The following is a 23519-nucleotide window of genomic DNA, read 5'->3' on the forward strand; positions in this document are numbered from 1 at the left end:
GGGTGGCGGCGGCGGCAGCCCCGGCATGAAGTACCGGTACGGGGTGGGGAGCGGAGCCCGGACTCCTGGGCCCCTTGGGGGGTGGGAGGGTCCCGGACACCTGGGTCCCTTGGTGGGGGCATGGGGTGTCCCGGGCTCCTGGGCCCCTTGGGGGTGGGGGGGGTCCCAGACACCTGGATCCCTTGGGGGGGAGGCATGGGGTGTCCCGAGCTCCTGGGTCCCTTGGGGATTGGGGGGTCCCGGATGCCTGGGTCCCTTGGTGGGGGCATGGGGTGTCCCGAGCTCCTGGGCCCCTTGGGGGGGGGGGTCCCAGACACCTGGATCCCTTGGGGGGGGGCCTTGGGGTGTCCCGGGCTCCTGGGCCCCTTGGGGATTGGTGGGTCCCGGGCTCCTGGGTCCCTTGGGGGTGGGGAGGGGGTCCTAGACTCACGTGTCCTTTGGAGAAAGGGAGGGAATCCCAGACACCTGCATCCGTTTGGGGGGGGGGTCCCAGACACCTGAGCCCCTGGGGGGGGAGGAGGGAGCGTCCCTGACTCCTGGGTCCCCACGCACAGCTCCCCGGGGCCCAGGCGTCCGGGGGCGCTGAGGCTGCTGCCGCTCCCACAGGGCCCTGGGCAAGTGCGGCCTGCGGGTGTCCTGCCTGGGGCTGGGTGAGCCAGGGGGGCAGCTGGGGGGGGAAGTTGAGGTAGTTATGGGGCAGCAGGGGGCAGTTGTGGAGCAGTGAGGGGCAGCCATGGGGGGCTGGGGCAGTTATGGGGCTGTAGGTGGCAGTTATGGGGGGGCTGGGGCAGTTATGGGGTCATAGGAGGCAGTTATTGGGGGGGCTGGGGCAGTTATGGGGCTGTAGGTGGCAGTTATGGGGGGGCTGGGGCAGTTATGGGGTCATAGGAGGCAGTTATTGGGGGGGCTGGGGCAGTTATGGGGCTGTAGGAGGCAGTTAGAGAGGACCTGGGGCAGTTACGGAGCCATAGAGAGCAGTTATGGGGGGCTGGGGCAGTTATGGGGCTGTAGGTGGCAGTTATGGGGGGGCTGGGGCAGCTATGGGACCATAGGGAGCAGTTAGAGGGGACCTGGGACAGTTATGAGGCCATAGAAACCAGTTACAGTGGGCCTGGGGCAGTTATGGAGCCATAGGGGGCAGTTATGCGGCCGTGGGGGCAGTTGCAGGGGGAACTGGGGCAGTTATGGGGCCGTGGGGGGCACCAGGGGGGCAGGCGGCAGCAGCAGCGTGGCTCTGCTCTTCCCCACAGGCACCGGGGGGACGTTCGGGGCTGACGTCTCCGAGGAGGTGAGTTCCCCCCACCTTGGGGCAGTTCCCCCTCCCGACAGTTTTTGCCCCCCCCCCCCCCAGACTCTCACCCCATTTGCGCAGGCGGCCGGGGGGCTCCTGAGCGTCGCCTTCGAGCACGGCGTGAACCTCTTCGACACCGCCGGCGGCTGCGCCCCGGGCAGGTACGTGGGGCCCAGGCGTCCAGGAGCACCCTGCTGGGGGGGGGGCAGGTGTCTGAGAGCGCCTCATGGTGGGGTGGGGGGCCCGGGCAGCCAGGAGCGCCCCCCCCCAATCACCTAGGGACCCGGACGGCCAGGAGCCCCCATGATGGGAGGGACCCAGGCGTCCGGGGCTCTGCTCCGGGGAGCCCAGGCGTCCGGGCCCCAGTGACACCGTGTCCCCGCAGGGCGGAGAAGGTGCTGGGCGACGCCCTCAAGAGCAAAGGCTGGAGGTGGGAAGGGGTGCAGGGGTCTGGGGGGGGGGTCACTGGGGGGCTGTGGAGAGGCACTAGGGACCTGGGGGGGGCACCCTGGGGTGCTGGGGGGAGCCTAGTGTGGGGCATGATGGGTGCTGGGGGGTGCCTCAGGGTGCTGTGTGTGGGGGGGTGTCTCTGTGGGGTGAGGGCACCCCTGGGTGCTGAGGGGGGTCTCTGTGGGGTGGGAACACCTGTGGGTGCTGCCTCCTGACCCCCCCTTCCCACCCCCAGACGCTCCAGCTACGTCGTCACCACCAGGGTCTGCTGGGGGGGCCCGTGAGTACCCAGCATGCACCAGGGTGCGGAGGGGGCCATGGGGCAGGGTGTGGGGCTGGCACCATGGGGCAGGGGGACCATGGGGTAGATGCTGTGGGGCTGTGGGGGGGGGTCCATGGGGCAGGAGGAGCTGGGTGCTGTTGGGGGGGACTGGGCGCTGTGGGGCAGGACACCGTGGGGCTGACGCCGTCTCTCCCGACCGAGGGCTGAGGCCGAGCGGGGGCTGTCGCGGAAACACGTCGTGGAGGGTGAGTGCGGCGGGGGGGGGGGCTGGGCGCCATGGGGCTGGTGCCACCGTGGGGCAGAGGGGCATGTGTAGGGTGGCCGAGGGGTCAGCCTGGGTGTGGGGCAGTGGTGCAGGGTGGCCATGGGTTTGGGAAGGGCCTCGAGGCAGGGGCGCCGTGGCGCAGCACTGCGGGGCAGCCGTGGGGCCAGTACCATGGGGCAGCCATGGGGCAGGTGCAGAGCTCCAGGGACGCCATGGGGCAGCCGTGGGGCAGTGCGGGGCCCAGGGATGTGGTGGGGTGGCCGTACGGTGGGCAGGGGCCTGGGGATGCTGTGGGGCAGGTGCGGGGCCTGGCAATGCTGTGGGGCAGGATACCATGGGGCAGGTGTGAGGCCCGGGGCCGCTGTGGGGCAGGATGCAGTGGGGCGGGCGTGGGGCCCCAGGGCTGCCAGGGTGCAGTGGGGCAGGATGCGGTGGGGTGGGTGTGGGGCCCTGGGGACGCCGTGGGGCAGGACGCCATGGGGCAGGCACGGGGACGCCGTGGGGCAGGACGCCGTGGGTCAGGGCTCGCTCGGGTGCCCCAGGCCTCCAGGGCTCCCTCCGGCGGCTGCAGCTCGACTACGTGGACGTCGTCTTCGCCGGCCGCCCCCAGGGCCCCGCCCCCATGGAAGGTAGGCCCCGCCCCCTCCCGTGGGCCCCACCCCCCAGCAGGAAGCTCCCGCCCCTTCTCCTGCTGCCCCGAGCCCCTCCCACCTCTACCCAAGCCCTGCCCCTCACCCTGGCCCCTCCCACCCAGAGGCCCCTCCCACATCCCCACCCTCAAGCCCCGCCCTCCCTCGTGGCACCCAGGGGGCCCTCCCAGGACACCCACCCCACTGGGCTGCCCCATAGCGCTGCCGCCGCCCCACAGGGCACCCACCCCATGAGTCTCCCACCCCCCGTGCCCCCCATGGGCCCCCCCAGACCCCCCATAGCACCCAAGGGCCCCCTAGACCCCCTATGCCTCCCAGACCCCCCATAAGCTACCCAGACCCCCTATAGTCCCTATGGCCCCCCCCAGAGCCCCCAGGGATCTCCCACACCACCCCCAACCCCCCAATCCCTACGGCACCCCATAGCCCCTACCCAGGCCCTCGTGCCATCCCACAGGCCCCGCCCCCCGGGGCTGCCCTCAGTAGGTTTCAGAGTGAACGCCGCGTGGGTGGCCCCGGGGTGACGCGGGTGCCCCCGTGTCCCCCCAGAGCTGGTGCGCGCCATGACCGACGTCATCAACCAGGGGCTGGCGCTCTACTGGGGCACGGCGCGCTGGAGCGCCGCCGAGATCATGGTGGGGGCGCGGGGGGGACGCGGGGACGGCCCCTTGCGGTGATACCCGCGGGGGGACACGGGGAGGGACACGGGGGGGGACATGGGGACGGTCCCTCACGGTGACACCCGCGGGGGGACATGGGGACGGCCCCTTGCAGTGACACCCACAGGGGGACATGGGGAGGGACACGGGGGGGACACGGGGACGGTCCCTCACGGTGACGCCCAGGAAGCCTTTGCAGTGGCGGGGGGGGATAGGGAGGTGATGGTGCCATCCCCCCCCAGGAGGCCTTCGCGGTGGCGGGGGGGGGGGACGGGGAGGTGACAGCACTGTCCCCCCCCCAGGAGGCCTTCGCGGTGGTGGGGGGGGGACGGGGAGGTGACAGCACTGTCCCCCCCCAGGAGGCCTTCGCGGTGGCGGGGGGGGGACGGGGAGGTGACAGCACTGTCCCCCCCCAGGAGGCCTTCGCGGTGGCGGGGCGGGGGGGGGACGGGGAGGTGACAGCACTGTCCCCCCCCCAGGAGGCCTTCGCGGTGGCCCGGCAGTGCAACCTGGTGGCCCCGGTGTGCCAGCGCGCCCCCCTGCCAGCCCGCGAGCGGCCCCCGGCGCTGCCCCGCCTCCACCGGCAGATCGGTGCGGGGGGGGCACCCATGGGTGGGGGGGGCCTGCTTGGTGGGGGAACTTACAGGGCGGGGGGGGGCACCCGGGCATAGGCCCTGCAGGGCTGGCAGCTGGGGGGTGGCTGTGGGGCAGGCACTGGGGGGGGGCCGGGGGGGGCCATGGGGCAGAGCTGGGGGGCTGTGGGGTGGGTGCTGGGGCCAGGGGACAGAGCTGGGGGGCAGCCATGGGGCAGACGCCAGGGGGTTTGGGGGACAGGGGCTGGGGGTGAGCTGTGGGGCAGGTGCTGGGGGGGCCGTGGGGCCACCGTGGGGCGGGGGTGACGCGTGGGTCGCGCAGGGCTGGGCACCGTCACCTGGTCCCCGCTGGCTGCCGGCCTCGACCACGACGAGCCCCTGCCCCACGGCGCCCGCCACAAGGTAGGACGCTCCGCCCCACGGCCGCCCCCCCACCGCCCCACGGCCGGCCCCCCTGCCCCACGACAGGGACACCCCCTGCCCCACGGTGCCTGCCACAAGGTAGGACGCTCCGCCCCACGGCCACCCCCGCCCCTCAGCCACCTCCTGCCTCTCCCTGCCCCACAGCTGCCCTGTCACCCCACAGCCCCGTGTCCAAGCTCGTTCCCGTGTCCCCCACATGCCTCTCACCCCCTGTCCCCCCCCATGTCACCCCGTCCCCCCCATGTCACCCTGTCCCCCTCTCCCCCGTGTCCCCAGGGCCCGAGCGAGGCCGGGTGCCGGCAGCAGGCGCCGGAGCTGCAGCCGCTGGCCCAGCGCCTGGGCTGCTCCGTGCCACAGCTGGCCATCGGTGAGGGGACACGGGGGGGACACGGGGGGGACACGGGGACAGCAGGGACGTAGGGGGGACACGGGGGCTGCTCCGTGCCACAGCTGGCCATCGGTGAGGGGACACGGGGGGGACACGGGGGGGACACGGGGACAGCGGGGACGTAGGGGGGACACGGGGGCTGCTCCGTGCCACAGCTGGCCATCGGTGAGCGGACACGGGGGGGGACACGGGGTGGACACGGGGACAGCAGGGACGTAGGGGGGACACGGGGGGACAGGAGGGACACAGCGGGGACCCAGGGGCTGCTGTGCCACAGCTGGCCACCAGCGAGGGGACACAGAGGGACACAAGAGGACACAGGGGGACATGGGGACACAAGGAGATGGAGGGACAGGGGTGGCAGGGATAAGGGTGACACAAGGGGACGTGGGGTGGCATGATGGGAGAGGGGGGACACAAGGAGGGGCGCAGGGGACGTGGCGGGACGTGGGGGGGTGACGGGGAGGGGGGGTGACGGAGCGCGGCGCCACCATGTCCCCGTCCCCAGCCTGGAGCCTGCGCGCGGAGGGCGTCAGCTCCGTCCTCCTGGCGGCCACCAGCCCCCAGCAGCTGCTGGAGAACCTGGGAGCCCTGCAGGTGGGGGGGGCCGGACGCCTGGGCCCCCGGGGGGCAGGGGAGCACCTGGATACCTGGGTCCCTCGGAGGGGGGGGCACCCAGAGACCTGGGTCCCCAGGGAGATGGGGGGCCCCCAGACACCTGGGCCCCCGGGGGGGGGTGGGGGAGCACCTGGACATCTGGGTCCCTCGGAGGGGGGGGCACCCAGAGACCTGGGTCCCCAGGGAGATGGTAGGCCCCGGACACCTGGGCCCCCGGGGGGGGTGGGGGAGTACCTGGACACCTGGGTCCCTCGGAGGGGGGGGCACCCAGAGACCTGGGTCCCCAGGGAGATGGGGGGCCCCCCAGGGGGGCGGGGGAGCACCTGGACACCTGGGTCCCTCGGAGGGGGGGGCACCCAGAGACCTGGGTCCCCAGGGAAATGGGGGGCCCCTGGATGCCTGGGACCCCGGGGGGCGTGGAGCAGGAGAGCCCAGCCAGCTGGGACCCCAGAGAGGGGGCAGGGGAGCCCGGACGCCTGGGTCCCCCGGATGCCTGGGTCCCTGTGGGGTGGGGGTGCCCTGATACCTGGGTCCCTGGGGATGGGTGGGGCCCGGACGCCTGGGCCCCTGGGGGATGGGGAGGTGGCACCTGGACACCTGGGTCTCTGGGGAGTGGGGCAGCCAGATGCCTGGGTCCCCAGGGGTGGGGGGCGCCCGGACGCCTGGGTCCCGGGGTGACGCACCCCTCCCCCTGCAGGTGCTGCCCCACCTCACCCCCCCGGTGCTGCAGGAGCTCGAGGCCCTGCTGGGCCCCAAGAAGGAGCCCCGGGCCTAAGCCCCGCCCCTGCACCCCATTGGCTGCCTCATGCCCATCTGCCCCACCATTGGCTGGCTGCTGGCTCCGCCCCTCCAATGCAGCTCTGCCCCATTTAAAGGGCCAGAGTCTCTCTGTGCTGTATTAGGGGGGAGGGAGCTTCCAACTAGATTAATTGTCACATCTCATTAGCGGGGCCTCATCAGAGCTGGGCCGGGGGTGGGGCCCCGCCGGGGGCACCCCCTCGTACCCCCCTTTTCCTCACTTTTTAAATTTTCCCCTCCTAATTCAGCTCCCCAATCAGGGACTGGGGGAGGGGAAGGACTGAGCCAGCAAGTCTTCCCCCCTCCCCCATTGGAATTGCCCCTCCCACCTTCCCACAATGCCTTGCACCTCACCCCTCTGCTGCCTCAGGGGTCCCCTGTTCCCACCCCCGGACCTAGAGCCATGTCTGTCGAGAGCAATAACTAGGGGTGGGGGCACTTTAAGCCCCTCCCCACCCATCTCACCCCTCCCCCACACTAATCGCAGTGCTTCCAAGTGGGGGAGGGGCAAAGCCCCTTCCCTCTCCCCCTCCCCCCATGCCGGGGGTGGAAATAAAGTGTTTTTTTCCGACTTGGGGGTGTCACAGACTCATTCCTGGGGGGCAGGGGGGACCCAGGCATCTGGGGGGGGGGGCGGGAGAGGCGAGGGCAATGTGGGGGAGTGGGGCGGGGGAAGAGCAAGGACACCTGGACCCCAAGGGTGGGGGAGGGCACAGGCCCCCCCGTAGGGCCCTGAGGGGGGAGGGGGTTGGCAGCAGGGCTGGGCCTCCCCGTTTTGGGGAGTTTCGGGGCACACCAACGCCCTTGGCTGACGTGGGAGGGACCCAGGCGCCGGGGCAGGCCTTCCTTCGTCAACAGGACGTGACACAGGCGGACGGCGTGGGAAAGGCACGTGCGGGGCGGGGGCAACCCGGACGCCTGGGTCCCCGAGGGCAAAGTGGGGGAGGGAGAGCGGGGACCCAGGCGTCCGGGGAGCCCGTACCCCTCCCCCACCCCTTCAAGCGTCCGGCCCCGCCCCGCGCACTCCCCCTGAGAGAGAGGGAGGAGGGAGGGCGAGGTTTGTCCCTAGGCGGCTCCCGTCCTCGCCAACGACGGGGGCGGGGCGGCGGCGCCTATATGAGGCGGCCGCATGCCGCCCCCGGGGGGGGACAGGAAATGGGCGAGGAGAAGGAGGAGGGTGAGGACGGGCTGGAGTGCGGCGTCTGCCGCCTGCCCTACGACCGCGGCGGCCGGGCGCCCCGCCGCCTCGGGGGCGGCGCCGCCGGGCTGATGGCGGCGGCGGCGACGACAACGGCGGGGCGCTGCCGCCACGCGCTCTGCACCGCCTGCGCTCGGCGCCTGGCCCGCGGCGGCCGCCTCACCTGCCCCTTCTGCCGCGCCGTCACCCCGCTGCGCCGCCGCCGCCACCGTCCGCTGCCGCCCGTCGACGCCGAGCTCTGGCACCGCCTCGCCGCCCGCCCGCCGCCCCCCTCCCCCCTGGCGCCCGATGACGTGCCGGCGCCCGGCGGCCAATCGCCGTGGTGGCGCGCCCTGGCGCGCTTCCTCATTGGCCGCCGCGCTGCCGCCGCGCGCCGGCGCCAGCCAATCAGTCGTGAGTATTTTCCCGCCCGCGGCGCGCGCACCTTTCTCCTCCACCCTCCCCTCACGCCCTAACGGTCGCGGCTGAGGCGCGTTTCCCGCCCAAACGGTCGCGGGCAGCGGCTGAGGCGCGTTTCCTGCCCAAACGGTCTCACCCCCTCCCACCCAGCTGCCAGGCGTTTCCCATCCAAACGGTCGCCCCCAACGTGCCCCTGTGTGGCCCCCCCTTTGCTTGGACAGTCCCTGCTGTGCCCCCTCCCGCCGCCTCCTTCAGGGTGGCGGCCGTGACTCGAGCCCCTGCGGCACCCAAACGGCGCGTGGCGGGCGCGTTTTCTCCATCTCCGCCGGCCGGGAGAAGCTGGCAACCCCTAAAACGCGGCGTTTGGCCGCGGAAACGCTGCGCCGCCGCTCTTGCTCAACTCGTTGACGCTTTTCTCCTCAGCTCACGGTCCGGAAAGGTGAGGTTTAGCCCCGGAGGGCTGCGGCATCGTCACGTGTGGACGCCTGGAACGAGCGGGTGGCTCCGCCGGGACCTGGAAACGGCTGCAGCATGGTGCCCTGTTCTCAGCCTCCGGGAGCTGCCACCACGTCGCCTTGCTGGCGGGCAGGGCGGCCCGTCGTCCTGCCTTCCTTCCCTCCCGGCCGGGACGTGAGCCGGATCCATCGCGTCCTGTCAGACGGCGGAGGCGGCGTTTCCTCCCGCTTCGCCCCTCCGCCCTCCTGAACGGCCTCGCGACGTGACGTGCCGGCGCTTGCCCTCGTCCGTTCCCCCCGTAACGATCCAGGAGGGAAAAGACCGTTTTAACGTCGTTCTGGTGACGAGAGCTCTGGCTCCGTTCGGGGCTGGCAGCTCGGCGTCGCGGCTTCTCCACGTCGTCCGCCTCCCTCTTCTCCTTGGCCTCCAGCCCGTGCTTTTCCCGCAAAAAGCCGTCTTTTGGTCCTGTAGCTACTGCAACACGAGTGAACCGCTTCGCAAGGAGGGCTGCCTCTGTCTCATGTCCTCTCTGACTGTTTATTAAAGCTAAAAACACCAAACTGGGTTATTCAGGTGTTTTCCTTGAGCTTTTTTTTCGCTCAAAGCCAAAACTGCTTCGAGCCCTAGAAACCTACACTGGATTTAATCCACAAACGTGACGGTGGTGGGGAAAATGAATCACGATGTCTCTGGAGTGCTGGACTGCTCCCCGGGGCTTCAGGTCACTGTTATTTAGCCTTGAAAGGCTAACGAGATGCTTGAGCAAAGTCTAGATATAATTAACCCAGTAATTAATTGAAATCTTGGCAGCTTTGGGCTCCCTGTGCCAATTCCTCTGCTTAAAAGCGAACCCTGGAGTTGCCTGTCTTGGGGGGATTTGGGGCTGCTTTTCAGCCAGCTCCTTATTTTGGCACAAATTAATCAAAAGGGCCTGCAGTCGCCCACCCCCTTGGACTGAAACAGCTTGTTTGAAAGTGTTTTTTTTACCCTTTTATCCGAAAACAACCACCTGTGCCTGGTTTCCCTCCCCATGGGGGTGCTCCCAGGGAGGGAACTGGGGATGATGGCTGCCACCCCCATCTTGTTCCCAGCTTGGGTATTTGGGCTCAAATCCTCCCCAAATGACCTAAAATTCCTCCTGGAGAAGGAGGAAAGCACCTGTCCTGAACATGTGATTTTTTTGCTTCACAACCTGCTAACCTCCCTATATGTGTATTTATATATATCCTTTTTTTTTTTTTTTTTTTTTTTTTTACAGCCGAAGCAGGGAAATGAGGTGCTCGAGCTGGTCCCACCTTGGCCATCTGGATCCTTTCGGAGGTACCAGTTTTTCCTTATTTTTTGCACAGAAAAGAACACCCAATTTGGATGGGGGATAGGTCCAGGATAGCATGTCCTGCTGTCCGCAGGCTTCTCTGGAAAAATCGGGGCAAAGTCCTGGAAAATGGGAATGGTTATATTTTGTATCTGGCTGGCTCATCTTGCGAAAGTGAAACTGCAGAAATGCCCCAAAACGGGGCCCGGGGAGGAAGATTGAGAGGTTTTGGGCATCCTGGGGGACAGTCAGGGCGTTACAGTGCATCGGGACCCCATTGGGTCCCTTTTTGCGCCCGTCGCTGCTTGTCTTATCGTGCCGCTGGGGGTTTATCGAGCTAATTGGGGTTTCACCAGCCGAATTAATGAGCAATTAATCCTGCCTAATGCTGCAGCTGCAAATTACCCAGCCATTGCAGCTCGTTGGCACTAACGAGAGGCACGTGGGGGGTGGGGGATCCCCTGCTTGGGCTCCCGGATTGTGGTTATTCTGCCTTAAAACGCACTGCTTGCTCAGGAATGTTTCTCTATTAGCAGGGATTATGCTGGGCGACTGCGGAGCGCGGCGGGATGAGCTGACTATCGCTGCGGTTCAGCCCTCCCGGCCCCGAGGCAGCGCCGGGTGCCACTGCCACGTTTTCAGGAGGGAATTTCTCCGAAACGGGAATGAGAGAGACTCCGCTTTCACTCAAATCCCCTTCGTTTTCCTGCGAATCGCTGCTGAAGGAGTTGCCCTGCCGAGCTGCGCTGCTGAGAGCCTAGGCAGCGCTTTTCGCTTTTCTTTCTGGGCCAATATCCTCGTTTGCACGTCTTTGCTGCAAAACCCGGCGATAAAAATAGGCGAGCTGCGAGAACGCTGAGTTTTTTTGGTTTTAAAATGGAGCAAAACGAGTGTGCGGGGGGCCGCTCTGTTTGCGGTGTGGTTTAGGCCGAGGGAGGCCGGTCTCTGAGTCCCTGAGCCTTCGTCTCCCTCCCGGTTGCCCAAAAACGGAGCCGGTAGTTCCCCTGGCCACAAAAGGCTGGGAAAAAAAACAGGAAAAAGGAAAAAAAAACTACCCTGCTTCCGGCTGGGGAGAGAAATGAGAGGATCAGCCCAGTCCGGGTGCTGTCCCAATAGGGAATGACCACCGGCAGGAATAGCTCAAAGATCCTGCCAAGCCCCCTTTTTCCTCATAATAGCAATGAGTGATGGAAGACGGGGTGTAAAACGGGGGTAAAATGGGCGATTTTCACACTAGTGGTGATCGTGGCTCGTGCAAAACAGATATAAAAAAATATGGGGATCTGCAAGGGAGAAATGAGGCGGAAAAGGCAAAAAACAGCCTTGATTTGCATCACCCTGCGCCCAGACAGATGGGATTGAGGGACAGTGCTGCAGGCGAGAGGGGAAAAAAGAGCTCATAGCATCTTTTTGCTTTAAAAACTCCACGTTTTTAGCCAGCAAACCTCTCTTTGCAGGCCCCAAACCCCCTCTGACTTCAGCTCGGCTCTTCCCATAGCGCCGTGTGCCGCCGCCTTTGATCTCGGCCGCGTTCTTGAGCAGCTTTGCAGCCTGTTTTGGGTAAGATACAAAGGGAATTAGGGCTCGGTGGGGGAGGGAACCTCACAGCTCTCCCTCCTCTGCCCCAGCAAGGCAGGTCGGACTCCGGTTTGGCTCTCCCGAAATGAACCTTGACGCGGCACACAGTGAAACGAGGGCGCCCCAGCCACATCCTGCAGGCGCCAGCTGTAAAACCAGGGTATTTTTGGCATGGCCCCGATACAAACTTTTTGGGAGAAAAGAGAAAAGAAAACAAAACTCCCTCATCCCTGCCGAAAGCAACCGGGCGCCTTAAATTCCTGCGGCGAGGTGCTTGGCCCCGCACAGCACCGGCGTGAAAAGGTGCTTTCAATCGCCGGCTTGCGGGCTTAATGCCGTTGCGTAAGAAAAGCCGCGCCGGTCGGATCAGCGGGACGCTGCTTGGGGGGATTAAGCGGCTGCGGGGGACCGGTGCGGCCTCATGTCACGCGGGCCAGAGGCCTCCTCGGGCCAGGCTGCCCTTCCCCTTCCCCGCTGCGCTGAAAGAAGGCGTTTGGTTAATGCACGCAACCTCAGCTGTCGTATTTCTTGGATTTATTTGATTATTTCTAGCCTGGAGGAGATCTGGAAAAAAAAAAAAAAAGCCAGCCGGCCCACCGCTCTCCCGGCTCGTTTGCCACCAGGCATGAGCGGCACCGGCGCTCGTCCCGGCCCGCTTTGGCTAAGGCGGCGTGAATCCGCTGTGACGTTTCTCTCTTCGTGGCAAACCTCCGCTCGCCAGCACCCCACCGTCGTCATCGTCCTCACGGATCTGGGATCGTTTCTGCTCTGGCCGGTGTTTCATGCTTGGCCCGGCCGCTTTCTCCTTTTGGGCCTTTTTGCTCTGCCATCGCGGCCACCTCGTCGGATCGAGATCTCGCCGCTGCTGTAACTCACCCTCTTGTTTTGGGGAAGTTTTTAAGGTATTTGGGACGGGAAGTTTGGGCTGAATCTTGCCTCTTTCCAGGCTGGAAAAATCGAGTCGAAGGAGCAGGTGACGGCGCGGCCGCTCCACGCCATCTAGCGGAGAAGTGGAAACCAGGCAGAGAAGGGGGAAAAAAAAAAAAGGTCACCTTCTGTGTGTGGTTTTTTATTTTTTTTATTCTTTTTGCTCATTTCTCTTCCTCGGGATGTTATTTCTGGCAGGGTTATTTATATGCCAATAGCGGTCGAGGCCTCATTCTGCCAAGCAGACGTAAGCAGGTTTCTTCCCCCAAAAAAGCAGCGTTTTTGTGCTAGAGGGGCCCCCCCCGACTTGGGGGAGGAGGAAGGAAAAAAAATCCACATTCTTGTACCTCGAGTGTTTCACAAAGTCGCACTGACCTCCCCAAAAGTTTGCTTTTTGGGAAGAAAAAAGTCTACTCAGCCTTTTTTTTCTCCCCCTTCCCTCACTCCCAAAACACCCCAAATATTTCAAAAATTTCTCCTCGAAGATTTACGTTTTGCTTGAAATGATCCAAAAATCTCTCTTTAGACCCCAAACCCGATTGAGGAAGGATGAAACGTTTTGGAGCTGCTGCTGTCTTCTCTTTTCACCTCCCCAAAAAGTGCTGAAAGTTGGCAATGAATCGTTTTCTCCCTCTTCCAAATTGGCAGCGAGCCGGAAAACTTGGTATTCACCTATTGAGCCGCTTGCTTGCGGAAGGGGACGTGCAGGAATTTTACCCGTCAATAGTGACATTTAGGGAAACAGTGGGAGCGAACAAAAATATTAGCTGAAAAAAGATGGGTTTAGTGAAAGGGAGGAAGGGAAAAAAAAAAACACAATTCTGTCGCTAATTATAACCGGGAACACTGCAATTCCGGAGCGCCTGCTCCGGGCGCTCGAAGCGGCTGAACAACTCTGGCTTTTTTTAAACCATTTAATAGCGCGACGGCTGCAAGATCGCAGCTGGGATTGCGTAATTTCGGCCGGAAAAAAAACTGGAGCGCTCGGCCGTCTGGTGCTGAGGCGTCCTTGCCCCCTCGCTGGCTCGAGGCAATGCAGCGGCTTCCTTAATGGGCCCAGTAATTAAGGGGGGGGGGATATCAGGGTGGGGGGAAAAAATGCAGGATGAGCGTTAACTGCTCGCTGCCTGCTGCAAAATGCTTATTTTGTCCCTTTTCTGGCGTTTTTAGGCGGAAGCGGACCCCAGCTGCTCGTTCCATATGGAGACGACCTCTTCTTTGGTCTAAAGGGCTGCTGAAAAAAGCCGGATTCGCACCCAGCGGTTGGTCCCGCCAGCGGAGAGGTGGGATTTATCGCCACAAAGTGGCTTAAAGCCCTTTTTAAGCCTGTTAGCGCCGTCGCCGTTGGCGGCTTTGGGGTTATTTGAGGAGAATCCGGCCTCGGAGCGATGCTGCTCCACGCCGGCAGCTCCCTTCTGGCCCGTCGAGGAGTTAAAACATCGTGCGCAAATGAAAACGGAGCACGGGCCCCGTCCTGCGGCCGCTGTGCGGGGTTAAATGGGACTTTTCTGCCCCGTTTTAGTGAATAAAGGGGCATCCCAGGGAAAACATGAGCAGATTTTCCCTCAGGAATGCCCTTCTCCCGCTTCCCACCTTCTCCGAGCCTGGCTATGCGGCGTCTCTCCTGGTGGGAGCTTCGAGGCGAAGACGGAGTTGTTCTGCGCTCGTTTTCAGCCCCAAAATCCGTGTTTTGTTTGTTTTTGTGTTTGGCCAAAAAGAAAACAAAGCGAGGTGTCCTGGGGCAAAAAGCAAGAGGGAAAAGAGGAGCGTTGCCCCAAAACCACCACTGTCATGAGGTCCCTGGGGCTCATGGAGGGGGGTTGGGGACGAGCTTGGGGAAGGAGGAGCTGGATGGGCCCCTTGGCTGGTTTTTTGGGGGGATTTCTGAAGGAATTGGTGTGCTTGTTGGTGCGCCTGGGACCCCTCTGAGCCCCTTTTGGTGCATCCTGGTGGTCTCTGAGCCCCTTTTGGTTGATTCTGGACTTCCCCGAGCCCCTTTCAGTGCCTCCTGGGGGGCTCTAAGCCCTTCTCGGTGCCTCCCTGGCCCCTCTGAGACCCCTCAGATGTGTCCGAGTCCCTGTCAGCACCTCTGGGAGCCCTTGAGCCCCTTTCGGTGCCTCCTGGGGGGCTCTAAGCCCTTCTTGGTGCCTCCCTGGCCCCTCTGAGACCCCTCAGATGTGTCCGAGTCCCTGTCAGCACCTCTGGGAGCCCTTGAGCCCCTTTCGGTGCCTCCTGGGGGTCTCCAAACCCCTTTTGACCCATCCCACGTTCCCCCAAGCCCCTTTTGGGGCATCTCAGAGGTCTCTGAGCCCCTTTTGGCCCTCCCTAGGCTTCCTGGAGCCCCTTTTGGTGCTTCCTGGGGGTCTCCAAGCCTCTCTTGGTGCCACCTGGACCCCTCTGATCCTCTTTCGGTGCCTCCTGGGGGTCTCCAAGCTCCTTTGGGCCCATCCTGGACCCCCTGAGCCTCCTTCCCCTGCACTTCCCCCCCTCCCCCAGACCTTCCTGGAGCTCCCCGCAGCCTCTCGGCACCCTGACACCCTGGGCGCTGTCGCTGGTGGCCCCCGAGGTCCTCTTTAAGGGCCAGCGGCCAGCGCTGGCCCGGCGCCCGGCGGCCCTGACGGACGTCCCCAGCTGCCTCCGAGGTGGCCGCCACCGCCGCTGCCATGGCGGAGCCGGGCGCCGGCCGGGTGCCGCCGGTGGAGGCCTACGAGGCGGCCATGGTGCTGAGCGGGGTGGGCGACGCGCTGGGCTACCGGGGGGGCCGCTGGGAGTACTGCACCTCGGGGCCCCGCATCGCCGCCGAGCTGGAGGCCCTGGGCGGCCTGGACGCCATCTGCCTCGAGCCCCCCGAGTGGCCCGTCAGCGACGACACCGTGCTGCACCTGGCCACCGCCGAGGGCCTGGCCACCGGTGAGCACCCCGCCCACCCCGGGGACCCCTTGTACCCCAGGGTGCACGGGGAGGGGGTCCCAGGGGGGTTTTGGGGTCCCTAGTGTACCCCAGGGTCACAGATGAGGGGTCCCGGGCGAGGGGGGTTTGGGATCTCCTTTGTAACCTCAGGTGCCCTGGGGGGGGGGTCCTGGGGGGAGTTGAGGCCTTCCTTGTACCACCAGGAGCACTGGGGGGGTCCTGGGGGGGTTTTGGGGTCCCTAGTGTACCCCGGGGTCACAGATGAGGGGTCCTGGGGGAGGTTTGGGGTCACCCTTGTAACCTCAGGGGCACTGGGGGGGGGGGTTGGGGTCCCCCTTTACCCCAGGGTGCACGGAGGGGGTCTGGGGGGGGGATTGGGGTCCCCCCCAGCCACAGTTGGGAGAGTGTGTGTGGAGGGGTCCTCTCTTCCCCATTTCCAGGTTCCCCCCACCCATTTTGGGGTGTTGCCCCCAGTTTGGGGGTGGAGGTTCCTACTTCCCATTTTGGGGGTCCCCACCCTTCTACTTGGGGGACCCCCTCCCACCCTCCCTAGTTTGGGGGCTGGGGGGGTCCCCCTCCGCTTTGGGGGAGCCTCGACCCCCCTGTCCCCCCCAGGCCTGGCCGGGGAGCCACTGCTGCAGGAGCTGGCGCGCCGCTACGTGGCCGCCATGAGCGACATGGAGGGCCGCAAGCCGGGACCCACCAGCCTCCTGGGTGAGCGCCGGGGACGTGGGGGGACGGGGAACCCGGGGCGGGGGGGACACGGTGGTGACCGTCCCCATGTGTCCCCGCAGGCACCTCGCAGCTGCGGCCCGGCGAGCCCGACGGCTACCACATCCCCTTCAACCCCACCGGCACCGGCTGCGGCGCCGCCATGCGCAGCCTGGCCATCGGCCTGCGGTGGGGACGGGGGGGACATGGAGGGGTATGGGGGGCATGGAGGGGCTGGGGGACATGGACACAGGGCACCTGGAGGACACAGACAGGGACGTGAGGGCACATGGGACACAGGAACGGGGACATGGGGACACGAGTGGGACGATGGAGGTGTGGACATGGGGACGGGGTCGTGGAGATGGGGAGGATGGAGATGGGGACGCGGGGACACAGGTGGGACGATGGAGATGGGGACATGGAGATGGGGACGTGGGGACACAGGTGGGACGATGGGGATGGGGACGTGGGGACACAGGTGGGACGATGGGGATGGGGACATGGGGACGAGGACATGGAGATGGGGAGGATGGAGATGGGGACGCGGGGACACAGGTGGGACGATGGGGATGGGGACATGGGGACGACGACACGGAGAGGGGGAGGATGGAGATGGGGACGTGGGGACACAGGTGGGACGATGGGGATGGGGACATGGGGATGAGGACACGGAGATGGGGAGGGTGGAGATGACGCGGGGACACAGGTGGGATGATGGGGATGGGGACATGGGGACGAGGACACGGAGATGGGGAGGGTGGAGATGACGTGGGGACACAGGTGGGATGATGGGGACATGGGGATGGGGACATGGGACACAGGTGGGACGATGGGGACGGGGAGGATGGGGACACGGGGACACAGCGATGGGATGACGGAGGTGAGGACACGGCCATGGGGACACTGTCCCTTGTCCCCCCCCCCCCCGCAGGTACCCCCACGAGCAGGACCTGCCCACCCTGATCCAGGTGAGCGTGGACAGCGGGCGCATGACCCACCACCACCCCACAGGTAGGTGACACAGGGGGGACGCAGGGACACGGGAGGGTGGCGGTGGCCCTGTCTGAGTTCCTTGGTGCCTGAGGAGTCCAAGGGGATATGGGGATGTGTGTGTGGGGGGGTGACACAGTGACATGGTGATGCTGGTGTCCCACTAGGTGCCGGGGGGGGGTGGTGGTGGCCCTGTCCGGGTCCCTCAATGCCTGTGGGGCCCCCTGAGGGGACACGGGGTGACGCCGGTGTCCCTGCAGGCTACCTGGGGGCGCTGGCGGTGGCCCTGTTCGGGGCGCTGGGGGCCCGCGGGGTCCCCCCCGAGCGCTGGGGCCGGGCCCTGCTCCAGACGCTGCCGCTGGCCCGCGAGTACGTGGGGACGGCGCCAGCGGCCGCCGAGAACTGGGAGCACTGGGAGCCCTTCGGCGAGGCCTGGGCCAGGTACTGGGAGCCCGTCAGGGAGGCCTGGGTTGGGTACTGGGAGCAGTGGGAGGGGTGGGGGGGGTACTGGGAGCCTGTCGGGGAGGCCTGGGCCAGGTACTGGGAGGGGCTTGGGGGAGCACTGGGGGAAATGGGAGGGAACTGGTGGTACTGGGAGCTCCGCTGGCACCAGGGCTCTGGCACCATGGCCCCGACTGTGCCGTGCTGCGGTGTCCCTGGTGTCACTGGCCTCCTTGGTAACATCAGTGTTGCTTGTGTCCCCCATTGTCAGTTGAGTCCCCGGTATCCCTGTTGTGAGTTGTGTCCCCATTGTCACGGGCGTCCCTGTTGTGCCCAGTGTCCCTGTTGTTCCCATTGTCCCCGTCGTCAGTGGTGTCCCCAGTGTCCCTGGTGTCCCCGTCGTCCCCAGCGTCCCTGTTGTGCCTGGTGTCGGTTGTGTCCCCAGTGTCACAGGTGTCCCTGTTGTTCCCATTGTCCCCGTCGTCAGTTGTGTCCCCAGTGTCACGGGTGTCCCTGTTGTCCCGGTCGTCCCCAGTGTCCCTGTTGTGCCTGGTGTCGGTTGTGTCCCCAGTGTCACAGGTGTCCCTGTTCCCATCATCCCCAGTGTCAGGGGTGTCCCTGGTGGCCCGGTCATCCCCAGCGTCCCTGTTGTGCCTGGTGTCGGTTGTGTCCCCAGTGTCACGGGTGTCCCTCTTGTCCCCAGTGTCCCTGTTGTGCCTGGTGTCGGTTGTGTCCCCAGAGTCACAGGTGTCCCTGTTCCCATCGTCCCTGGTGTCAGTGGTGTCCCCATTGTCACGGGTGTCCCTGGTGTCCCCAGCGTCCCTGTTGTGCCTGGTGTCGGTTGTGTCCCCAGTGTCACAGGTGTCCCTGTTGTTCCCATCGTCACCGGCGCGCCCCGTGTCGCCGCAGGTACCTGGCGTCGCGGGGGCTGGCGGAGGGCGAGGGCCCGGCCCGGCTGCCGCCGCTGGCCGACCCGGCGGAGCGCGACGCGGCCTACGCGGCCTGGGCGCTGGGCGGCTGGGCCGGCCGCAGCGGCCACGACGCCCCCATGGTGGCCCTGGAGGCGCTGCTGGCCGCCGGCCCCCGCTGGGCCGAGCTCTGCGCCCGCGGCGCCCTGCACAGCGGCGACTCCGACTCCACCGGCGCCATCGCCGCCGGCCTCTGGGGGCTGCGCCACGGCCTGGCCCCCGTCCCGCCCGGCCTGCACCGCCGCCTCGAGTACCGCCAGCGCCTGCTGCAGGCCGCCCGCCGCCTCCACGCCCTGGCCTGGGGGGGGCCCCGCTGAGCCCGGACGCCTGGGCCCTTCGTCCTGCCACCAGGCCGGCGCCCGCGAGGACGAGGCCGGCGGGGGGGGGGGGGGTGACGAACGCGGGGTCGTTAACGAGCGCCGGCGGTAATAAAGAGCCAGTGGGGAGGAGGCGGAGCTCACGGCCCTCTGTCGTGTCCCCCACCGCACCCTGTCCCCAAGGGACACCCCTGGGGACCCGCCCGGGCCAGGCGGCCTAGCAAGGCCCCACCCAAGGGGAGCCAAAAAGGGCTCGAAACGGCCCGGAAACGGGAGCCAAACCCAGCCCCAGACGGGCCCCCAAACCACCCCAACAACCCCCAAGACACCAGCTCGTGCCACGGTCCCTCCATCAAGGGGGTGCCCTCTAGAGTGACACTGCGGCTCTGGCCACCACTGTCACTGTCACAGTGGCCATCAGGGCCGGGCCAGAGCCTGTAGCTGGTGGCCGTCACCATGAGCGTCACCCCAGCTGCGCCAGGGCCAGCAGTGTGCCTGGTGGCCGTCGCTAGGGCTGTCACCGTGGCCCTGCTCGTGGCCATCACCGTGGATGTCACCGTAATCACCGCCGTGGCTGGTGGTGGCCAGCACCACGGATGCCTCGCTGGTGGCCATGACACCAGTGCTCATCCCGCTGTGGCCTCACTGGTGGCCGCGACAGTGGTGGCCGTCACCATGGGGCAATGATGGTGGCCATCTCCGTGACCCACCACGGCCGTGCTGGTGGCCGCACCGTGGCGGTGACGCCGGGGACGGTGACGCCGGCGGCGCAGGGACGAGGGAGCCGGGGGCGGGGGGAGGGGCGCCAGGAACCGGGTTTATTCTGCTGCGGTTTCGCGAAGCGCCGGCGCCGCGGGGGAGGGGCGCCCGGACGCCGGGGTCCCCCCCCCCCGCCCCGGGGATATATATATATATTCATATTTATAGGTGCAGTGGTCCTCGCCGCCCCTCCCCCACCCCTGCCCCCACCCCAGGGTGCTGCCCCGCCCCCACCCCAGGGGGTCACCCCACCCCCAGCTGCCATGTTTGGGGGGGGGGAAACGAGGCGCTTTTGGGGCAGGGAGAGGGGGCTGAGAGGGTGGCTTCCCCCCTCCCCCCACCGGTGGCTTTTTGGGGTGAAACCAGGTGGTTTTGGGGGGGGGGGCTGGACTCTCCACCCCCCACCCCCTCCGCGGATTTTGGGGTGAAATGAGGCATTTGAGGGTGAAGGATAGTGCCCCCCCACCCCCTGGGCGGAGCTGGTGGGGAAAAAGGGGCATTTTGGGGGTGAGGGGCGGCCCGGCCTCCCCCTCCCCACCCCCCCCAGCTGATTTTGGGGGTGGAATGAAGCATTTTGGGGCAAAGAGCAGCCCCAGCTGCCCCCAGCGGCTCCTGGGGGCAAACGGGGCCGTTTTGGGGTGAGGGGCAGCCCAGCCCCCCCCCCCCTCCCCCCCGGGCGGAATTTTGGGGGCAAACGGGGCTGTTTTGGGGGCGAGGGGCAGCCTGGCCCCTCCCAACCCGTGGGCGGATTTGTGGGGGCAACGGGGGTTGTTTTGGGGCGAGGGGCAGCCCGGCCCCCCCGCGGGCGCGTTTTGGGGGCGATCGGGGCCGTTTGGGGGCCGGGGGGGCCGGGCCCCCCTCAGTCGTCGATGCAGATCACCTCGCCCCCGCGCGGCTCCTTCTTCTCGGCGCCTTCGGCCTCGCGCTCCCTCTTCACCAGCACCGGCGGCCCGTTCGCGGCGGCTGTTCGGGGTGGGGGGGGGGCGGTGTGAGGGCCCAGGCGTCCGGGCGGCTGCTTCACCCCCACCCCCACGGGACCCAGGTGTCCGGGGGGGGCGGCCCGCACCCCAGGGACCCAGGCGTCTGGTTGCCCCCCATCTCCCTCCCCAGGGGACCCAGGTGTCTGGTGGGGGTGGGGGGGGGGGCCCTGCTCCTCTCCCTTCTCCCCACCATCTCCAGGGACCCAGGCGTCCGGGCACCCCCATCACCCCCCCCCCAGGGGACCCAGGTGTCCATGAACCCTCCCAAAGGGTCCAGCTGCCCCCCCACCCCCCCCCAGGGGACCCAGGTGTCCCCCAAGGGGCCCAGGCGCCCCCTCCCCCCCCCACCCCACCCCGGGGGGCCCAGGCGTCCGGGCGCTCACCGGTGATGAAGGAGCCGGGCGGCATCTGGCTGTAGTTGGCCCCCCCGGGGGGCAGGGCTCCGGCCGGGGGGGTCCCGAAGGTGCCCCCGTAGCTCTGGGGGGTGGCGTAGGGCCCCGGCGGGAAGGTCTGGGGACAGGGAGGGGACCCCGGTGTCACCTCCCGCTGCCACCGTCGGGGGGGGGGGTCTGTCCATCTCCCCCCACCCCGCCACGGTGATGGGGCTGGGGGGTCCCAGGGGTGTCCCCAAGGCAGGGTGTCCCTAGAGTGTCCCTAGAGGAGATATGGGGTGTCCCCAAGGCGGAGTGTCCCCAGAACAGGCATGGGGTGTCCACCAGGGAGGACAGGAGATGTCCCCAAGGCAGGGTGTCCCCAGGGTGTCCCCAGAACAGGCATGGGGTGTCCACCAGGGAGGACAGGAGATGTCCCCAAGGCAGGGTGTCCCCAGAACAGACATGAGATGTCCACCAGGGAGGACAGGAGATGTCCCCAAGGCAGGGTGTCCCCGGAGGAGACAAGGGATGTCCCCAAGGCCAGATGTTCCCCAGGGTGTCCCCAAGGCAGACATGGGGTGTCCACTAGAGCAGACAGGAGATGTCCCCAAGGCAGGGTGTCCCCAAGGTGTCCCCAGAGGAGACAAGGCTTGTCCATGGGGGACGTCCCCAGAGCAGACAGGGGTGTCCCCAAGGTGTCCCCGGGGCAGACAAGAGATGTCCCCAAGACAGGGTGTCCCTGACCCGGGGGCTCCCCAGGACAGACGTGCGACGTTCCCCTCAGGGCAGAGCAGCCCCCCCCCCCCCCCCCCCAAGCAGACAGAGCGCGTCCCCAGGCGTGGACGAGGGCTGTCCCCAAAGCAGGGTGTCCCCAAGGCCGGGGGCGCTTACCGGCGGCGGGTGGCTCTCGGTGCCCTTGCTGGCCAGGCGGCTGAGGATGCTGCGCTCGGACATCTGGAGGCGGGCGGCGATGGGGGGGATGCGGGAGAGCGTGGCCGGCAGGCGCGTCACGTCCGCCTTCATGTCGCTCAGCAGCTCCTCCAGCTGGTTCAGCACTGGGCGCGAGAGAGGGGCCGTCAGCGCCCGCCCTCGCGCCCCCGCGGGCACCCGCGGCGCAGCCCCTCGGGGACGCCCTGCCTTGGACGCGCAGGAGGTACTCGGGGGTACGCCGGGGGCGCGGCGCAGACCCTCGGGGTGCTCCTCAGACACCCCCGGAGGCGCTCCGGGAACACTCCTTACACCCGCCGGGGAGACTCCAGGGATACTCCTTAGACCCTCCAGGGATACTCCGGCAACACCCCTTAAACGCACCAGAGATACTCCAGGGGTGCTGCTCACACCCTCAGGGAATGCTCCTTAGACCCACCAGAGATACTCCAGCAAAACTGCTTAGACCCACCAAGGATACTCTTTAGACACACCAGAGATACTCCGGTGATACTCCTTAGACCCTCTGGGATACTCCTTAGACAAACCCAGAGGTACTCTGGGGATAGTGCTTAGACCCTCCAGGATACTTCTTAGACACACCAGAGATACTCCACGGATATTCCTTAGACACACCAGAGATACTCCTTAGACACACCAGAGCTACTCCAGGGATACTCCTTAGACACACCAGAGCTACTCCAGGGATACTCCTTAGACACACCAGAGATACTCCAGGGATACTCCTTAGACACACACCAGAGCTACTCCAGGGATGCCGCTCAGACCCTTTGGGGATACTCCTTACACACCCACAGATACTCCTCAGACCCTCCGGGGATACTCCTGAGACACACCAAGATACTCCGGGGACAGTCCTCAGACACACTAAGTGTACTCTTCCGACACACCTGGGATACTCTGGGAATACTCCGCGTATCCACCTTAGACACCGTGAGGATACTCTAGACACACTGGAGAGAGACACACTCCAGCAATGCTCCTCAGACGCTCGGTGGGCAGTCTTTAAACACACTGGCACTACTCTGGGGATACTCAGGTACACACTTTACATGCACTGGAGACACACCACAAATACTCCTTAGACCCTCCGGGGATACTCCTTACACACTCTTTGTACAGCTTTGAGACGCATGGCAGATACTCCCGGAGTACTCCCGGCATACTCCTTCAGCACACGACGCATACGCTTTAGACCCACCGGAGATACTCGGGGGACACGCCGCAGACGCTCGCGTACACTCTGGACACACCGGAGATACTCGGGGAAGCAACGCCACACAGCAACGCCTTAGACACCGCAGGCACGCTGGGCGCCCAGAACCGCTCCGAGCAGACGCCGCTGAGACGCTCTGGAGATACGCGGGGGGCACGACTTCGACGCTCAGGGATACTCCTTACTCAAGCTACAGATACTCCAGGAATACTCCCTGGATAAACCAGAGATACTCCAGACACCTGCTCCGGATGCCCCGGCCTACTCCAGACATCCCCATCGCACCCGTCGGGCTCGGGGCTCACAAATACTCCCACCGCAGCTCTGGGACCCTCATCCGCACCCTGGGTGCTCGCAGGCCACCGAGCAGGCGTCCCGTCAGGAACAGATACTCAACTCTCGCTCCTCGGAGATACTCTGGGCATCCTAACGCCATGCCGCAGTGTCAACAGGCTCAGCAGCCACCCCGGAGATACTCCAGGTACACGCGCGCCTGCACTGGGGATCCTCTGGGCACCCTTCTCGTGGGCTACTCGGGCTCCGGGAACAGATACTCAGAGAATACTCGCCTGCTCCAGAGATACCCCAGGCATACTCATCAATGTGCCAGG

General features: G+C 66.2%; 3 protein-coding genes across 18 annotated transcripts in view; 2 read left to right on the forward strand and 1 right to left on the reverse strand.

The window, feature by feature from the left end:
- Positions 1-6989, forward strand: KCNAB3 (potassium voltage-gated channel subfamily A regulatory beta subunit 3). Its single transcript, XM_068929386.1, has 14 exons — positions 1-36; positions 607-650; positions 1251-1288; positions 1373-1452; positions 1677-1721; positions 1977-2021; positions 2226-2269; positions 2832-2918; positions 3489-3574; positions 4078-4189; positions 4514-4593; positions 4891-4981; positions 5511-5599; positions 6318-6989. The coding sequence occupies exons 1-14, from the start codon at positions 26-28 to the stop codon at positions 6393-6395; spliced, it is 930 nt and encodes a 309-aa protein (XP_068785487.1). The 5' UTR covers positions 1-25; the 3' UTR covers positions 6396-6989.
- A 790-nt stretch (positions 6990-7779) lies between these two features.
- On the forward strand, positions 7780-18747 carry LOC104143252 (ADP-ribosylhydrolase ARH1-like). 11 transcript variants are annotated; one of them, XM_068929376.1, is made up of 13 exons: positions 7780-8009; positions 8439-9192; positions 9730-9791; positions 10320-11667; positions 11917-12231; positions 12311-12411; positions 13462-13574; positions 14788-15201; positions 15817-15915; positions 15996-16101; positions 16847-16926; positions 17166-17346; positions 18256-18736. In XM_068929376.1, exons 8-13 carry the CDS (start codon positions 14955-14957, stop codon positions 18629-18631), a joined length of 1089 nt encoding a protein of 362 aa, XP_068785477.1. In that variant the 5' UTR covers positions 7780-8009; positions 8439-9192; positions 9730-9791; positions 10320-11667; positions 11917-12231; positions 12311-12411; positions 13462-13574; positions 14788-14954; the 3' UTR covers positions 18632-18736. The 11 variants fall into 11 exon arrangements, with proteins under 11 accessions (XP_068785477.1, XP_068785479.1, XP_068785478.1 ...); XM_068929378.1 differs by lacking the exon at positions 12311-12411 and having other exon boundaries at positions 10320-10625; positions 11244-11667; positions 11917-12266; XM_068929377.1 differs by lacking the exon at positions 12311-12411 and having other exon boundaries at positions 10323-11667; positions 11917-12266.
- A 676-nt stretch (positions 18748-19423) lies between these two features.
- Positions 19424-23519, reverse strand: part of CHD3 (chromodomain helicase DNA binding protein 3) — a 39963-nt gene continuing 35867 nt past the window's right edge. For 5 of the 6 annotated variants that reach the window (XM_068929360.1, XM_068929359.1, XM_068929358.1 and 2 more), the window contains 4 exons: positions 21636-21799; positions 20754-20880; positions 20262-20353; positions 19424-20175 (listed from right to left, as the gene is read on the reverse strand). In XM_068929360.1, coding sequence (XP_068785461.1) covers positions 19450-20175; positions 20262-20353; positions 20754-20880; positions 21636-21799 — 1109 coding nt within the window. In that variant the 3' untranslated portion in view covers positions 19424-19449. Of the gene's footprint in view, positions 20176-20221; positions 20354-20753; positions 20881-21635; positions 21800-23519 lie in introns of those variants that run through there. The other variant, XM_068929364.1, reaches the window with a different exon arrangement.

Source organism: Struthio camelus, unplaced genomic scaffold (genome assembly GCF_040807025.1).
Source record: "Struthio camelus isolate bStrCam1 unplaced genomic scaffold, bStrCam1.hap1 HAP1_SCAFFOLD_102, whole genome shotgun sequence".
Taxonomy (NCBI): domain Eukaryota; kingdom Metazoa; phylum Chordata; class Aves; order Struthioniformes; family Struthionidae; genus Struthio; species Struthio camelus.

What these genes read in the sequence shown, in the direction of transcription:
- KCNAB3 (XM_068929386.1), top strand. An exon ending in GGTGTCCTGCCTGGGGCTGG is followed by an intron (nt 651 to 1,250) that starts GTGAGCCAGGGG and finishes TCTTCCCCACAG; the next exon opens with GCACCGGGGGGACGTTCGGG. An exon ending in CGTGCCACAGCTGGCCATCG is followed by an intron (nt 4,982 to 5,510) that starts GTGAGGGGACAC and finishes CCCCGTCCCCAG; the next exon opens with CCTGGAGCCTGCGCGCGGAG.
- LOC104143252 (XM_068929374.1), top strand. Translation starts at nt 12,795, where the DNA reads ATGATCCAAAAATCTCTCTTTAGACCCCAAACCCGATTGAGGAAGGAT. An exon ending in TTGGTCCCGCCAGCGGAGAG is followed by an intron (nt 13,575 to 14,922) that starts GTGGGATTTATC and finishes GGACGTCCCCAG; the next exon opens with CTGCCTCCGAGGTGGCCGCC. An exon ending in CGCCGAGGGCCTGGCCACCG is followed by an intron (nt 15,202 to 15,816) that starts GTGAGCACCCCG and finishes TGTCCCCCCCAG; the next exon opens with GCCTGGCCGGGGAGCCACTG.